The sequence below is a fragment of the Staurois parvus genome, unplaced genomic scaffold (assembly GCF_062004578.1).
Source record: "Staurois parvus isolate SC_StPar_1 unplaced genomic scaffold, SC_StPar_1.0 ptg000154l, whole genome shotgun sequence".
Lineage (NCBI taxonomy): Eukaryota > Metazoa > Chordata > Amphibia > Anura > Ranidae > Staurois > Staurois parvus.
Genome location: NW_028317950.1, coordinates 25,836,412 through 25,855,024, shown reverse-complemented (window position 1 = coordinate 25,855,024; position 18,613 = coordinate 25,836,412). Strand labels below are relative to the sequence as shown.

The 18,613-nt window shown below is 42.0% G+C and overlaps 1 protein-coding gene across 5 annotated transcripts in view; it reads left to right on the top strand.

Annotated features, from left to right (window-relative positions):
• Window positions 1-18,613, top strand: part of CACNA1B (calcium voltage-gated channel subunit alpha1 B) — a 378,141-nt gene that overhangs the window by 308,546 nt on the left and 50,982 nt on the right. For all 5 annotated transcript variants that reach the window (XM_089675295.1, XM_089675298.1, XM_089675296.1 and 2 more), the window contains exons 33-37: window positions 7,211-7,327; window positions 7,419-7,484; window positions 8,558-8,649; window positions 9,052-9,202; window positions 12,819-12,946. In XM_089675295.1, the coding sequence (XP_089531421.1) occupies window positions 7,211-7,327; window positions 7,419-7,484; window positions 8,558-8,649; window positions 9,052-9,202; window positions 12,819-12,946 (554 nt within the window). The remainder of the gene's footprint in view (window positions 1-7,210; window positions 7,328-7,418; window positions 7,485-8,557; window positions 8,650-9,051; window positions 9,203-12,818; window positions 12,947-18,613) is intronic.

Below are 18,613 nucleotides of genomic sequence, written 5' to 3'. Positions count from 1 at the left end.
GGTATTGCAGTATTATGTATTTCTCAAGCCATAAACCCGATTTGAAAATATGGTTGAAAAGCTATATTTTTACTTGCAATCATCAAACCTATTTGTCTTATGATCTGTTTGATTTAATTCATCTTTTCTTTTGTGTGTGTACATGGTCTTGGTGTTCGTGTCCTTTGTTTTATATTTTTTTCCTTTTTTTATTTATTTCACGGCCTGCCGAATCATGCAATTCAATCAACATACAATACGGGATAATCTCAACCTTCCCCCCAAAAATACCCACTGTCTCTGTATGTTGTATTGCCTTCAACTCTCGTGTACCAAAATCACCCATGACAACCTCATACCTAGGACACGGTTGGTTCCGTTTTTACCAATCTTTTTTTTTTTTGTTATGTTTTGCATCCTGCCCTTCTTCTGATGTCTCTGCTTGCTTATGGATGAGTTTTTGCTCCATAGCTCCAAGAAGGTGCTTTAATTGAGCAATTCCAGGGGGATTTATTTTTGACAGGTCTTTCAGTACTTCATTTTTGTTTACAAAGACAACATATCATGGATAATTTAAAAATGCCTCATCTTTCAGCAGCAAAAGACCAAAAACTAGTATCTCTTGCAAGTAAAAAAAAAAAAAAGTCACGCTTGAGCTGGTTTACTCACAAGAATTCACATGCACAAAAATGAACAAATGCTATTATTTAAAGCTTAGCATTCACTAACTCTCAAGGATTTAGCTAGAGTGACAACCGTGACTTTGACATTTGCCCAATGAAATGCACTTAAATAAGATTTTTCATTCATACTAGAAGGTGTTTAGGAAAAAACAAGTAGATGGGAGGGAACATGACACTACCACAAAAATGTGATGACCTAAGTTAACGGGTCTATATTTTCACAACAGGAAAGTAGGACTGGTCATACGCTGTAAGCTATACAACTGGCTATTTTCCATGTGATTGGGTCAACTGGCATTTGGTTGAAAATTTTCCACATTTCAATAGAGGGATGTCAGACAGGAGGAAGCCAAGAGCCACCCACGTAGCATATTTTGACTGGTTCAGCAGGAACTGGCCAAAATTTGCATAGTGTACCTTTTAGTCATAGTCCATGAGTTTAACTTTAACTTTGAAACCTAAATGCTCTTCATATTGAAGCACATTTTAGCTGGCCATAGATGGTTCGAATCTTGGCCAATTCAGCAGTGACCGGCCAAGATTTGAATCCTCTATGGGCAGGGTGATTGTACCCAACTTGATTGTTGTACGACTTGGGTACAACCAGCCTGTCAGATTTTTCATGCGATTATTGCCAGTGGCTATAGCCACTAGCAATAATTACGGTGTTCTCCAGGCAGGGTTGGTTTCCCCCTGCCAGGGGAACACAACAGCTCCACGGAAGGGATTCCCCCATCAACACTGACTGTGTCAAGTAATTTTCTTTCCTGCAAAGAAAAATCACATCATCTATGGCTGGCTTTAGTTAAGTGTAGCGCACTCATATTAGGACAACGGAAACACCACACCCCTGACCAATAACCTAAGGGTAGACTATACTTTTTTACTCCCAGTGAACATACATTATAGTACAACATAGCCAACATATAAAACCCAAAGCCATTTACAGGTAAAAAATATTAATAGATGAAATGTCTGCCAATGTGTTCCTGCCTGAATAACTATAATGTAGACACAGTTCCCTAAGAAATGCCCAGAACAGTGGTCTTGAACAAGAGAGCTGCCACCTGAGTTTTGCATAGTTTTGCCAGTCACTAAGTAAAACAAGCTCCAAAATTAGGTTCAGAGCCACTGGCTGTGGTACTTAAAGTGATACTAAACCCACACTGTTTAACTTACATTGCCCCTTGTATTTCTGTATGTGGATGATGGCACTGTAATTAATAATTTTAATAAAAAAACAAATCTAACTACCTTTTTCTTAATCTATATGCAGCTGTCACATGACCCAGATCTTTCCCAGCCTTTCTGCAGGGAAACACGAGCAGGAGGAGCTTCTAGTCCTTTGCTACTGGTCACATGTTCAAAACAAAATAAACAGCCTTTGGCAGGGGCGGACTGACAACTCATGGGGCCCCCGGGCAATAGGGGATCATGGGGCCCCTTTGTCCCCGCCCACACTCAAACCACACCCAAAAAAGCCTATGAAAGGTACCAGGGGCATCTCATGGGGCCCCCTACTGACCCCGGGCCCTCGGGCAGTGCCCTAGTGCTCGAATGGTCAGTCCGCCCCTGGCCTTTGGAATACAGAGTAAAAATCAATAAACTGATTTAAATTGCAGTACAATTATATACAGTCATGGCCGAAATTGTTGGCACCCTTGATATTTTTCCTGAAAATCAAGTATTTCACACAAAAAAGGTATTGCATTAACACATGTTTTGCTATACACATGTTTATTCCCTTTGTATGTATTGGAACAAATATAAAACAGAGGCAGAAAAGCAAATATGACATAATGTCACACAAAACCCCAAAAATGGGCTGGACAAAAGTATTGGCACCCTTAACTTAATATTTGGTTGCACACCCTTTGGAAAACATAACTGAAATCAGTCGCTTCCTATAACCATCAATAAGCTTCTGACACCTCTCACCCGGAATTTTGGACCACTCTTCCTTTGCAAACAGCTCCAGGTCTCTCTTATTGGAAGGACACCTTTTCCCAACAGCAATTTTAAGATCTCTCCACAGGTGTTCAATGGGATTTAGATCTGGGCTCATTGCTGGCCACTTCAGAACTCTCCAGCGCTTCTTTGCCATCCATTTCTGAGTGCTTTTTGACGTATGTTTGGGGTCATTGTCCTGCTGGAAGACCCAGGATCTTGGACGCAAACCCAGCTTTCTGACACTGGGCCCTACAGTGCGACCCAAAATCCTTTGGTAATCCTCAGATTTCATGATGCCTTGCACACAGTCAAGGCACCCAGTGCCAGAGGCAGCAAAACAACCCCAAAACATCATTGAACCTCCACCATATTTTACCGTAGGTACTGTGTTTTGTTCTTTGTAGGCCTCATTCCGTTTTCGGTAAACAGTAGAATGATGTGCTTTACCGAAAAGCTCTATCTTGGTCTCATCTGTCCACAAGACGTTTTCCCAGAAGGCTTTTGGCTTACTCAAGTACATTTTGGCAAACTGTAGTCTTGCTTTTTTATGTCTCTGTGTCAGCAGTGGGGTCCTCCTGGGTCTCCTGCCATAGCGTTTCATTTCATTTAAATGTCGACGGATAGTTCGCGCTGACACTGATGCTCCCTGAGCCTGCAGGACAGCTTGAATGTCTTTGGAACATGTTTGGGGCTGCTTATCCACCATCCGGACTATTCTGCGTTGCAATCTTTCATCAATTTTCCTCATCCGTCCACGACCAGGGAGATTAGCTACAGTGCCATGGGTTGCAAACTTCTTGATAATGTTGCGCACTGTGGACAAAGGCAAATCTAGTTCTCTGGAGATGGACTTGTAACCTTGAGATTGTTGATATTTTGCCACAATTTTGGTTCTCAGGTCCTCAGACAGTTCTCGTCTCCTCTTTCTGTTGTCCATGCTTAGTGTGGCACAGACAGACACACAATGCAAAGGTTAAGTGAACGTCTCTCCTTTTTATCTGCTTTCAGGTGTGATTTCTATATTGCCCACACCTGTTACTTGCCCCAGGTGAGTTTACAGGAGCATCACATGCTTGTAACATTCTTATTTATCCGCAGTTGTGAAAGGGTGCCAATACTTTTGTCCAGCCCATTTTTGGAGGTTTGTGTGACATTATGTCGAATTTGCTTTCTTTCCTCCCTTTTTTTGTTTTGTCCCAATACACACAAAGGGAATAAACATGTGTATAGCAAAACATGTGTTAATGCAATACGTTTCGTGAGAAATACATGATTTCCTGGAGAAATATCAAGGGTGCCAACAATTTCGGCCATGACTGTATTTGTAATAAAATCTTTATTATTTTGTGGAAATAACATGGTGAGGGCAGATTTCTGCCAGTCACAGACTGTGTCACACCCTTTCAGCCTGTGTAGTAGAATAACAGGGAGGTGGAGGTTGTGTTTAGCTGACTAATGGGCATGGAGGAGGAGGAAAGGAGTGGGCTGTCATTTACTACTTTGTACATGCCCACATGTGTGACTCTATAGTTATATGGGCTGCTCAGCATAGAAACTCACTGAAAACTGAACATGTGCAGAGTTGCCACTACAGCTGCAAAACCCCTAGCTGAATTGGGGGCATGAACAACAAAAAGGTGGAGATAGAGAGCAGCAGGAGCAACCAGGTTTTTTACAGAATACAGAAAAAGAATGTCATAGTGACAGAGTGAGTATGAACAACATGTAATACAGCATTTATTGATAGTTTTATATGATGTGGGTTTAGTGACATTTTAAGACTGATGGTTACTCAGAATACAAACTACATTCACCCAGCTCTGTGCATTGCTGCTTGAAAGACTGATGTGTTAAAGATGCTTGTTGTTTTTTTGGTATTGCTCAGGAAACATCTTCTCAGACCTTCCCCAGCCTGAATGTCCCCCCTTTCACAGCAAAAGGGGAACAGGAGTCACTGCTTGTTGACACTCTTCAACTTGTGCTCATAACAAACTGGAAAAATAATTAGGGCTCAATCACAGTAGACTCCTGGGAAATGCATGCAGTATTGCATGTTCCTGCATGTGCATTTTTGGTGTATTTTCAACACGCATTTACTATGTTTGAACTAAAAATGCACACCAGTGGAAGAAAAATGCTTCATGCAGGATTTTTCTACAGTGTACCTCAACAAGAAATTTTCTTATGGTTGCACATTTTGCCTGCTTTGGAAAATGCAGCATAATCTTTGACATTTAATGTGAATGAGGCAAGAAGGATCATTTGGTGGTAAGAAAATGTCGATCAGGGTTGTCTAGACAGCAGTAACACCTGTTCCTCTGCATGTCATCTCAGCCACTGCATGGAGCAATGCAAGCAGGTCAACTGGGGGGGGGGTCATATAAAGTTTGTTTTATTGACAAAGGTATATTTAACATGCAATGAAGGCACAGTAGACTTGGATATACTTTGCTGTCTGATTTGTTAAATATAATTATTATACAGTATTTATAAAGTGCCAACAGTTCGCTCAGCGCTGTACATTACAGCGCAGCGCATTACATTACAGATATAATACATATATAGCGTCACATTCCTTTTTACAACTGGTCGCAAGTCTTAGATTTATTAAAGAAATGCATGGGACTATTACAGACTTCTGTATAATAATGTGATGGGCCTGTTTTCAGATTTTGCACCAGGACCTGTGGCTTTTACCTACACTCCCTGCATGTTTCTGCTTAGTAACTTTCTGAGCATATCCTAAAACATCAAGTGAATTTGTGGTCCTGAAAGCTGTCACCTTCTTGACGTCACCAATTTGAGTAGCCCTTCGTGACCAGCAAAAGGGTACATCCCAGGAATTCCCACTATTCTTTAGCAGCAGCACCTGAACTTCAGACCTTTGTAGCGGATATGGCTGAAGTCAGCACAAATGGATGCAAACGTGTTAGTATGAGGTCATTAGCCCATTGTGATGAAGCCTTCATTCCCTGAATGAAAGTTATCCTTCTAAAATTTCCCACTTGAACTATTTCACAGTTGTGTTAAATAAAATCAAAAGTGTTAGTGTGTTCCTCTTAAAGTGGATCTCTGACCTACACACAAAAAAGGCTTCCAGTTTTGTTGGGATTGCAAAAATTCAAAATGTGCAAGTCTTCAGAGACTCTATTGGCTTTTATTGACAAAAAACACGCCTGCAAAGTGTGTATGTTGCAGTACCTCTTTAAAGCATCAATTTTAGTTCATAATGGTTTGTTTATCTGACTCCTCTTTATATTTTGCATAGTTACCGTTTCTGTTCCATTGTTCCCTTCTCCATTTATTTTTTCCATGCATCTGTTGTGATCAACCTTGCTTTGCTTTTCCCTTCAGATTGCAGCCTGTGGGCTTGCTATGCTTGTGCTTCTAATAATCAGCTCCAAAGAATGTGGGGGATGGCACCTAAGGGTCATGTGTGGGTAGCATGCCATGGTCTGGGAAAAGAGGGTCTAAAAGTGAAGAATGATGGGTTCTCGTTTGAAGCTTCTGGAAATATCTACCGCTAGAATAATAAATATATGTTGAGTCTAAAGCTGGCCATACGCAATCGTATATTATGGTATATTATGCATGTAAACAATAGGTGAAGAACTCTTCAAAAACTTATCAGAAGTCATCTGCTTAGGTCAGATGTTTTTGTCCAACATTTCTTTGCAGTTCTAGAATTTAGAGCAGCTACTCTACTTCTCTTACAATAGCCAAACACACAAGGGGCTTATTCACCAAGTTGAAAAGCAAAGGACACTAAACCAAAGCAGCCAATCAAAGTTCATCTAGTTCAACTTTAGTAAACCAGAATTCGATTTACTGTTGTGAGCTTGTGCACTTACTTCTACTTTTTGCTCTGTTGGAATGCACAATCTAACAAAAGTGCTTGTTAATGCAGTGGGGGATCTTTAATGACAGTTGAGACTCTTATGAATGACCAACAGTATCCCATATATAACCAGTGAAAACCTCAAAATACACCCTAGTGTGGTCAAGAGTCTCTGTATTGAGAAAAATCATACCACTCCGCCTGTTTTCATGAGATACCGGTAATAACATTTACAGGGCTATAGAGTAAAAACAAAAATTGTATAACCTGGACCCATTATTTGATTTAGCAGTGATCATATTTCAGGTCTGGAACACAGTGCATACATATTGGTAATTAGCTGGCTCTGAATATTTTTAAAAATATTTTTATTCATATTTTTTTTAAGATGTGCATACCATAGGACAGCACAACGCACATAGGTTCCTGTGTTAAAAACTGGTGGGGCACAGAGTGTGCCCTACACAAACTTTTATGTGTAATTTTTTGATCATCCTGCTTGCCAACAACTGATGAGAACTTTCTGTGTATGGTCACCTTAAGAGTAGGAGAAGCAGAAAGAATGTTTGCATGTGTCTGGACCCTGGTCCTACCTTCTGGTATGTGAACACCAAGCAAGCTGCAAGTTTTGTGCTTGACTTTGGAATGGAGTGAAGTGGGCTTGGCTTTCTCTTTGCTCATGGGTTTCATTGTGAAATTTTATTCCAAATTGTTGACCTTACCTTTTGTGTAATAAATGTAATGTTTTCACCCAACACAGGAAAATTTCATCAACCTGAGTTTCTTAAGATTGTTTCGAGCTGCACGACTGATTAAGTTGCTTCGTCAAGGTTACACCATTCGCATCCTTCTGTGGACTTTTGTGCAGTCGTTCAAGGTCAGGAATTTAACAGTGCCTGATTATGGAACTTTTTTTTGTTAGTAAAAAAATATTTCTGGTAACTGAGGTATATTCTCTTTGTCCACAGGCCTTGCCCTATGTCTGCCTCCTTATTGCAATGTTGTTCTTCATCTATGCCATTATTGGTATGCAGGTAAGCAGTCAATGGCCAAGTAGTGTTTCCAAAAATGGGAAAAAAAAAACTTCGTATTAATTGTTCATTTTTAAACAAAGAAAATGTAAACTCTTGTTAAGGTTGGAAAAGATTTTCACCTCCTACCCCACTGGTCCCAAACTGCTAACCATTGCATCTGTTTAACCAGCCCTTAGGGCACTTGTCCTCCCACTGACTCCAACCATAGGGCACTATTCCTCCAAATTACACAAACAATGAGGCACAGTTCTTTACAATGACACCAAAAATGGGGCATCAATTCTTTTTGTGATACAATGATGGGGTTCTCTTTTTCCCACTGATACCAAGAGCAGGGCACTATTCCTTCCACTGATACCAAAGATGACACAATTTGTTGCACTGACACAATGATTGGGCACTATTCCTCCCAACTATTACCTGTGAAGGGGTACTATTCCTTCCACTGACACCCACTAATTACAGGTGCTAAGCCATTTTTTTACTCCCATTGCTAACAGTTTTTTTCTTCCACTGACCTCCAGACCTGAGGCATTGTTTACTCCCACAGACCACCGACACTGGGGCATTTTCTCATACTACTGGCCACAGTCCATTTCCCCATAAGTTTTGAAATTTAGTGAAAATGGTACTTTGATCTGCTAAAAAACTGATTGTGTTGGAATCAGGGGTGGACTGACCATTTGGAAACTCTGGCACTGCCCGAGGGCCCGGGGTCAGTAGGGGGCCCCATGAGATGCCCCTGGTACTTTTTTTCATAGGCTTTTTTGAGTTTGGGCAAGGACACAGGAGCCCCATGATCCCCTATTGCCCGTGGGCCCCATGAGTTGTAAGTCCGCCCCTGGTTGGAATGCAATTGTGCAGGTGCATAAGAAAAGTTTTCTAATATGGGTCAGACTTCTTTATGAATGTGGCTTCAGCCTAAGGAAACACATTGGAGATTGTTCAGTGCATACCTTCACATGCATATTCACTAGTTATTCTCCTTTGTTGTTCTTTCAGAGCTGTTACTTTATGTTAAAGTACTGATGTTTTATATCCATTTCCGGTTATTGATTTCTCTTTATTTTTAGGTGTTTGGCAACATTGCCTTGTCTGACGAAAATGCAATCAACCGCCACAATAACTTCCGCACCTTTTTTCAAGCACTGATGCTCCTGTTCAGGTAAATTTTTAGATTAGGGAGGGTTTTGGACCTCTAATAAATTTTTATTGCCCTGCCCCTGCTGTGGAGATTCCTTTTCACTTCCTGACTTGGAGACACAGCAGGAAGTGAGAGCAAATCTTCCTAAAGTAAAATCTCACTTTAAACTCCTTAAAAAAATGGATTACAGTTAATTTTCCCAGACTTACTTTTTTTTTCACTTACATAACATTTTTATTCATTAAGTGCTTCTTTATCCTACAATTTATGTACTGAAAGTCTTTTCTGTTTAATTGAGCTTATTGATGTTTTTGCAGCCAATGTGATACTGTGTGTCCTTCTGTACAGGCTTTTGTTCTCTCTTAGATAACGTTTTGTATGTCATTGTGGACCCTAATATGGCTTGTTCTAACCTTCCTGTAGGAGTGCCACGGGCGAGGGCTGGCATGAGATCATGCTGTCTTGTCTCAGCAACAGACCCTGTGATCCACGCTCCGGTAACACCACACCAGAATGCGGAAGTGATTTTGCATATTTCTACTTTGTTTCCTTTATCTTCCTGTGCTCTTTCCTGGTGAGTGGGGCTTTCGATAAGGGGTACACTTTACCCATGTGATTGCTGACACAGACTTAAAAGTTCCAATTTTATCTATATCCTCTATTGAAGCCTCAAAAGATCAACAATAAAATTCACAGATATGCAATATACATCCATTAATAGAAAATATATTTATGATCTGTACAGCAGATCGTGATTCATAGCAAAATGGGGAAACCATACATCCGCATCAGTTTGCTGTGGCTCACCCTTTAATATGTGACCTGATCCCTGGCAAGGATCAGAGTGGTGTCTCAGTGGTCAGAGAAGAACCTCCACTACTAATCCTGCAAACACTTCCAACTGGGTCAGTCTACAGGTTCACATTTCTGCTAACACGCATCAACCTGGTTTTTAAGCTGAAGTTTGGTGTTAGTTCTTCATCAGAGGGTCCCAAAATATGGGGTAGTCTCATCCTGATCAACAGATCTTATTACAACCCCAGCATCACCCCATCCCTTAGGGAAGCAGTTGCCACTGGACCACGGGATAGTCTGTCACATCATTGCGCACACAGATGATAACTACTTGTTCTCCAGGTATCAGCTATCCCCAGAAATTGTCAGACCAGAGCAGGGTAACAACACTCTCTGAGTTCAAGAATGCTACAACCTCCTGTTTATTTACCTGTGCCACATTGTTATGCGGATTTACACTTTTATCAGTACAGACCGCATATAGACCCATACATAGAGCAGTATAGTATATAGTATAAACCAAAAAGTTAATTTGGACTCTTCTATCCTTTGGCCGAGCACTCCTTCCATTAATGCACAGTATGTTTGGCTTTCTGCATTACTGTTCCTTGTATACGAATTAAGAAGGTCCCATCTCATACTCTCCTCTGACTCCTTCCACCATCTATTTTTAAGAAACCACAGATGTAGAAAAAGCCTGCAGTGAGCTCCTGCTGGCTGCAAATGGCAAATATTAAATATTGTGATATTTTGTGTACCTGGGTAAAATGATAAAATAAAGGTTCAAACATGTTATACTTTCATGCTATGTGCTGTTTTGCACAGAGCACCCCTGATAACTCCTCTTCTCGGGTCCCCTGCCGGAGCTCCTGGCTCATACCCCTTGCTGAGTGTCCCGAGAACAAACTGCTTGCTCTGGGGGCATTAATGCATGCTCGCTTCTGAGCTGTGTGTCTTAAAGATTTGGCCCTGCTCCCTCCTCACTGGTTGTGATTGACAGGAGCCAGTGCCATCTTAATAGCATCATGGGCCCCTGGGCAAAGGAATGCACTGGGGCCCCTACCAGGGAGATGGTGACCTGCTACATGTGCCATGGGAAACAGTGAATGTGCCTCATAAATGCCTCTCCCAGCCCATCAATTGCCTGTATATATGTACAGTATGTCTGTACAGAGTATGGGGGGCAGGAGGGCACAGTACCAGAGAGGTCAGGAGGGTACAGTGTGGGGAACAATAATGTATAATACAGATATGCTCTTCTCAAACAGAGCAGTGCAGGGAAGCTGCTGTCACAGATCTTACTTGATCTGGCACCTGTCACTGGGCTAAAATGTATAATTGAATCCCTCGCTCCCTACCTCCTCCCCAGAGGGAGGGAGAGAGAGAGAGAGGCATGCCTTTGCAGTAAAAATCTCTTCCCTGTGCACATTATCCAGATCGCCTTCTCTTAAATGGATACTTCTCCTGTACAGTTCTGCTCCTTCTCAGCCCCCTCCTCGGTCCCCACGGCAGCTCACTTCTTTCTCCACAGGACTCCAGCATAGCTCCAATAATCTTTTCTCAATCAAAGGTGGCAGGCTTGAGAAGGGGGCGGGTTACAACAGGGCCCATTGGCTCGGTAATCAGCAGGAGGCAGATCAGCTCCTGCTGTTAGTACCAGAAAGAGTTAACTCTGTCCTGTGGCTAGCCAGCAGCTGTCCCTATTGTTTCTACAGTGACACTGTCACTGTGACAGTGCAGGAGGGGAGAATCTGCAGGGGCCCTCCATGCAGGACAGGATCGGCACAGCCAAAGACAGCACAGTTCACTGTGCACCCGACCTTCTCCCAGCTGGGCAGCGGCGGGAGGCAGAGCAACCAACATTCATGATCGATCACAGACCCAACCACTCAGGGAGGCTCAGGACAGGTGGTGACAGCCCAGCTGGCAGGCAGATCAGAAGGTGCCAGCTTCCACCAGACCGCCAGTGTCCGCTCAGCCCAACACCCAATCCCCACTGCAGTGCTAATTTGTCCAGCCTTGATGGGGCCCCATGAGCACCTGGAGCCACTGTGTAGTTCCCAGGGGTGCCACTGGCTCCAGCTGCTGTCTCAGCCAGTGAGGAAGGAGAGACCCAGGAGAGCCGCTGCTCTCGTGCACATTGCTGGATCGAGATGGAGCTCAGGTTATCTATTGGGGGGCTGAGGTGGGGTTGCCACTCTACATAGATTCTGGAAAAGTTGAAGGCGCAGAAGAAATAAAAAATTGTTCACTTCTAATGAAAAGAAAGATCATACAGGGAAGTCCATAAAAAATCCAATGTCCTATGGGTAATTGGGCCAGTAGTATCATGCACCATAGGCAGCAGCACCCTTATAGAGTGAAGCTGCGAATTCTGCAGGTATATACAAAAGGAACACAGAGGGACACCAGACTAAGTGCAGCATTAAAACAATAATATTTATTAAAATTAAGAAATTGGCAACTCACTCAAAATTGGAACAAGCGGGCGTGTATTACCATCCCGGTGCAACTTCCGTGTGGCCCTGGTGTGTCCAGTGGCCACAGTGATCCAAACGATGGTGGTGGAGTGTCAGGAATTGGCCGAACATCGTGGTAACCAGCTTGGAATGCAAGATGGTGTCAAACCAGAAGTGATGTCAGAGGGACAATGTGACTCCATGGATGTAGGTGGTAAAGCATTTCGAAGCTTCTGCTTCTTCCTTAGACCTTTATCACATCGTCCTGCTGATGTCACTTCCAGTCCAATGCCATCTTGCATTCTAAGCTGGTTACCATGGCGGTCGGCCACTTCCTGACACAACACCACCATCGTTTGGATCACTTTGTCCACTGGACACACCAGGACCACACTGGAGTTGCACCGGGATGTTTATTGCACCGCCTGTTTATTCAGGTTTTGAGTGAGTTGGCAATTCGTTAGTTTTAAGAAATATTATTGTTTTGATGCTGCACTTAGTCTGGCGCCCCTCTGTGTTTCTTTTGTACTCTACACAGATTCTGTGGATGATTAAGGTGGTAATTAAACTCAGTGTCTTATCTGCAATAAATTAGACTCAGAAACAGTGTAATTTATATGTCTTTGGCTTTAAAACGGATGAAGTGGCAACCCTAGGCTCAGCTGCACACTGAAGGTTTTTTTGCCTTCATGCATGAAGGTAAAAATCTTTAGCCTTTAGAACTTTAAAGGATGATACTAATGTGGGCTTAACCACAAATATAATAATAAATTCCCTTTTAATCTCAGTGTGTGGGAAGACTTGCTTTGGATATGAGGATGAGGTTCCCTCGAAAAAAAAAACCTAAAAATGTGTTGTCAATTTTACTTACAGGATGCTGTTTGCTTTGAATAATTCCATCTGACATTTTTTTTCCTCTCCTCTCATCCCGAGTAGATGCTCAATCTCTTTGTGGCTGTCATCATGGATAATTTTGAGTATTTAACTCGAGACTCCTCCATTCTGGGTCCACATCATCTTGATGAGTTCATCCGTGTTTGGGCAGAGTATGATCCAGCTGCTTGGTACGTTTTAAGAAAAAACCCTCCTTGTATACTGATTACACAAAAGAGCTTGTTTCAGGTGACCTTGTTAAAACTCATTTTACGAATTTTTAAGAGAATTTGTCATCAGGTAACAAAAGTAATGTTGTGAAGGATTTTAATTAGATGCTGTACTTGGTTTCCCACAGATGAAAATTGTTGTGTATTTTGGAGCAAAGAATCTTAAAGGAGGCTTGTAGCAAGGAAGAAGGCTTCTTTTGCTGACCTCTCCTTAAAGTACTAGCTACCTGGCTGCCACTGACTTTTTTACAGATTTATTGTAAAAAATACCTGTGTGAGGCCTTATTCACACAAACTTACTTTAGTGTACATTTGTGTGATGCCCCCATCTGACCGCACTGAGATGCACAGTTGTTTCATGCATCCCTGTGTAGGCAGTCATATTCATGTCAATTAGGACACAATGACTGCATTGATACAGCCATTGCTCCTAATTTCACATCCATGTGAGTATGGGTGCTTGTGTGTTCATGTCCCCGGAACACAGACAGTGTGAGTTTGAGAACACACACACATGGGCGGATGTCAGATTGGGAGCAGTGGTTGTGTCCGTACAGCTGATGGGTCCCAATTGACATGAATGGAATTGTTTGCACAGGGATGCATGACGGTTCAAGTAATTCCAACTGAGACATTAGAAGTAGCTCCCATAAGCAAAAAGACTACCATAATTAACAGACATTGACTCGTTTGGTAATAAAGTAAAGAGCACTGTAATACTGTACAGTTACATCCATCAAGTCACTTATATTTTCCCAGTAGAAAAGGTACACTGCGTGAGCATAGACCCTTAGCTATCTAATAACCTCAGCCTAAGTTAACTTAACTTGCACAAATAGACCATAATACTTAACGGCTACTTACATCTTTTGTTAGGCTACGTTCACACTAGCGTTGTGTGCAGGCGGCAGAGAGGCGTTTGGGAAGCGGTTTTACCGCTTCCCAAACGCCTCTGCCAATTCTGCACATTACAGCACATGGTGCTGTTCTAACGGGAGCGTTTGTGTCGTGTCGCGGCAAAATGGACGCCTCTGGTCGAGTCAGGAGGCTTTGAAGCCTCTTATTCTCGTCTATGGTGCCGCTCCGCAAACGCCCGGCCTGCGTTTGCGGTGCGGTTGCGACACGGTTGCGGGGCATTTGCGGAGTGGTAACACCACTCAAACTGCATTATAGGCGTTTGTGGGGCGTTATTAACGCTCGGCAACCGCAGCTAAACCGCGCATGCGGCGTTTGCCGAGCGTTAAATGCTCCGCAAACGCCGGACCAACGCTTGCCAAATGCTATAGGGGCGTTTGGCAAGCGTTGGTAAAACAGCCAAGTGTGAACGAGCCCTTACAATAAGACCTCTCCAAAAGGTGTAATGCCAAGACTGTAAATGTACATGAGAACTCCATGCTCAGAAGGAGATCAGGTGGAATGGTGCCAGACCAGCTAAGGGAACCATAATCTGTTAAATTTTCAGATCCAGTTCCTATGTTGGTATATAAACATTTCTAGGGAAATAACATTATTAACTTGGTTTTTCCACTCCACAGTCATTGGGGGGTTAGAGTACATTCATTTTTGGGCAATGAAGAGTAATCTAATTATAGAATCTACCGCCTCATCAGGTATTATAGAGTAATCAAAGATATTGAGAAGACACAGTTTAGGACCTAACGGCAAAGTAGTTTGATATATGGAAAATATAAGGGACATAATCTCCTGCCAATACCTATGAGGTTTTGGGCAGTACCATATTAGGTATATAAAATCTACCAGACCTCTGGCACATCTGGGACACATCTGTCCCCACGCTTTCACCTATACATTTTAACAGGTGTTTGGTAAACACTATAAAGGATGAAAAATTTGGTGAGCCTATGAGTTGGGGACAAAGACACCAGGGTAAGAGGTCAGTGCCTGCTCCCATAGGTCCCTCATCAAGGGACCCAAATCAATCTCCCAACCTTTTCTAGGATTAAGGGATTAGGGATTAATGTACAGTGTTGAATCTCGGTTATTAAAATCCCATAGAGATGGGAAATAAGCCCTTTTATTCCCTTTGAGTTATTCCATAAAAGGAGTATGGCTATTATAGCCCTCCCACTTCATCAGCTTCCTTGCCTTCAGCAGTAGCATGGGATATTGCTGATGTGCAGCAAAAGTATCAGCTTCGAATTGGGAAAATAACAGCTAATCAGGGTAATGGGAGAGCAAGATTGCTTGGGTAGGATCCTCCAGATCTTTTTCCCCCCAGTTCAGAAAATGTTGGAGTTGGGCAGCTAGGAAGTACATCTTAGGGTGAGGTATTGTTATGCCACCAACATCATATTGCTAGGCCACCAGCGTATTTTGCTAGTTAAAGAGTGGATAATTTATTCGTGGGGGTTTCTTTTCCAAATAAGCTTTCTTGTTTATGCCAGTGCTGAGGTAGCCAGACTGGGGAACTGTGGAGGATATACAGTAGTTTGGGTGCCCAAATAATTTTAATGATTAGAGCGGTTATCCACCATGAAAGGAATCTTGCACTAGCACTTACTTTGCCTACATTTTACCAGTATTGGGAATAGATTTAAGTCCAAATACTTAGGGACTGTTAGGTGAACAACTACTCCCAGATATTTAAAAGAGCCAACTATGTTAATCTTAGAGGCGATGGAGGGCAGGTCCCTCGTTAAAGGGTCCCAGGGTAACAGAACAGATTTATCCCAGCTTATTCTAAAACTAAGTCTCCAAAAGAAGATATTATATGCATCAGAGATGAGTGGTTGCTGAGTGTCACCTAAGTAAAGCAGAGTTTTATCTGCATATAAACTAATTTTATCTTCCCCAGTACACTGCTTGAAGCCAGTGATATTAGAAGCTTGTGTAACAGTCACCGGCAGGGGTTCCACTGCCAGTGCAAATAGCAGCGGGGAAAATGGACATTCCTGTTGCGTGCCCCAATAAAGACTTAACGGTTCAGACAGCACCTCATTTATCCATATTCGATCTGTCAGGGAGAAGAACAGTAACCAGATCCAATTAAATAAAAGTAGTCCCTGTACCAAAGGCCCTCAGGGCCTCCTAAATGTATGTCCACTCCACGCTGTCAAAGGATTTAGAGGCGTCTAAGGATAACACTGCTCTGTCTCCCAAGTTATCAGTGGGGAACTACAGGTTGAGGAACAGCCTTCTAATATTAATGGAAGTAGACCTGGCTTGGATAAATCCCGTAGACCAGCTTTGTGATACATTTTGAGAGTCTATTAGCTAATGCTCATGCCAGAATTTTTACGTCTGCCTTTAGGAGCGAAATAGGTACAATTTAGGGTATTAAGCATCTTTTCCAACTTAGGAATCATGTGGAAGTTACTTGAATGAGTAGTTAATACATAAAAAATGTTACAAGTGGGTCTCGGATAAATATGAGGCATCAGGAATTTCAATCCATTCTTTTATTTGTTATGCATTTATGTTTTTGTGTGATACTGAAAGCATTACAAGACACTTCCAGGGTCTTAATGCTATCACATGGCAATCTGTGGAGCCTACAAAGCCTTTCTACATGCCAAAGCTGACCTGATATGGAAACCTCAGGGGGCAGTTGTTGGCAATTGAGGGTGTCAGCTATGCAACCAACCAACGTTGCTCTTTATCCCCTCATGGTTTCTTGTACCCCTGGAGACTCTGAAGGTGGCAAACCTGCCACAGCCACACTTACCAATAAAATTTCAATTTATGCTATATTGCAGAATTTGCAGCAGAAGGAATAATTGGGAAGATAGCAATAGATCCAAGAGCTGTGGCAGACTAACCTCTCTGCTCAGGTCCTCAGGTGTATGAAAAAACCTGGAAGATAATAGGGTCTGCCAGATTCCACTTGTAAATGCAAGGTTAATTTGAGCTGTATGACTTTTAAATTTTCAAGCTACAGGATGCATTCAGCAGTGCTTACAGTGGGGATCGAAAGTTTGGGCACCCCAGCTAAAAATTTGTATTAATGTGCATAAAGAAGCCAAGGAAAGATGGAAAAATCTGCAAAAGGCATCAAATTACAGATTAGACATTCTTATAATATGTCAACAAAAGTTAGATTTTATTTCCATCATTTACACTTTCAAAATAACAGAAAACAAAATAGCGTCTGCAAAAGTTTGGGCACCCTGCAGAATTTATAGCATGGACTGCCCCCTTTGCCAAGATGAGACCTGCCAGTGTCATGGATTGTTCTCAATCATCGTCTGGGAAGACCAGGTGATGTCAATCTCAAAGGTTTTAAATGCCCAGACTCATCTGACCTTGCCCCAACAATCAGCACCATGGGTTCTTCTAAGCAGTTGTCTAGAAAACTGAAACTGAAAATAGTTGACGCTCACAAAGCTGGAGAAGGTTATAAGAAGATAGCAAAGCGTTTTCAGATGTCAGTATCCTCTGTTCGGAATGTAATTAAGAAATGGCAGTCATCAGGAACAGTGGAAGTTAAAGCAAGATCTGGAAGACCAAGAAAAATATCAGACAGAACAGCTCACAGGATTGTGAGAAAAACAATTCAAAACCCACGTTTGACTGCACGATCCCTCCAGAAAAATCTGGCAGACACTGGAGTTGTGGTACACTATTCCACTATAAAGAGATACTTGTATAAATATGGTCTTCATGGAAGAGTCATCAGAAGAAAACCTCTTCTACATCCTCACCAAAAAAATCATCGTTTGAACTTTGCAAATGAACATAGACAAGCCTGATGCATTTTGGAAACAAGTTCTGTAGACCGATGAGGTTAAAATTTAACTTTTTGGCCGGAATGAGCAAAGGTACGTTTGGAGAAGAAGGGGCACAGAATTTAATGAAAAGAACCTCTGTCCAACTGTTAAGCATGGAGTTGGATCAATCATGCTTTGGGGTTGTGTTGCAGCCAGTGGCACAGGGAACATCTCACGAGTAGAAGGAAAAATGGATTCAATAAAATTTCAGCAAATTTTGGATGGTAACTTGATGCCATCTGTGAAAAAGCTGAAGTTAAAGATAGGATGGCTTCTACAAATGGATAATGATCCTAAACACACCTCGAAATCCATGGGGGATTACATCAAGAGGCGTAAACTGAAGGTTTTGCCATGGCCTTCACAATCTCCTGACCTCAACATAATTGAAAATCTATGGATAGACCTTAAAAGAGCAGTGCGTGACAGACAGCCCAGAAATCTCAAAGAACTGGAAGACTTTTGTAAGGAAGAATGGGCAAAGATACCTCAAACAAGAATTGAAAGACTCTTGGCTGGCTACAAAAAGCGTTTACAAGCTGTGATACTTGCCAAAGGGGGCAGTACAAGATATTAACTCTGCAGGGTGCCCAAACTTTTGAAGACGCCATTTTTTTTTCTGTTATTTTGAAAGTGTAAATGATGGAAATAAAATCTAACTTTTGTTGACATGTTATAAGAATGTCTAATCTGTAATTTGATGCCTTTTGGAGATTTTTCCATCTTTCCTTGGCTTCTTTATGCACATTAATACAAATTTTTTAGCTGGGGTGCCCAAACTTTCGATCCCCACTGTATGTGATAAATCTTTGACATTTATTAATATTGCAACTTTTGAGTTGCTATGGTTTATATTTTATTTCTACTGTAGTACCAATCACCATTTTATTGTATGTTTTGT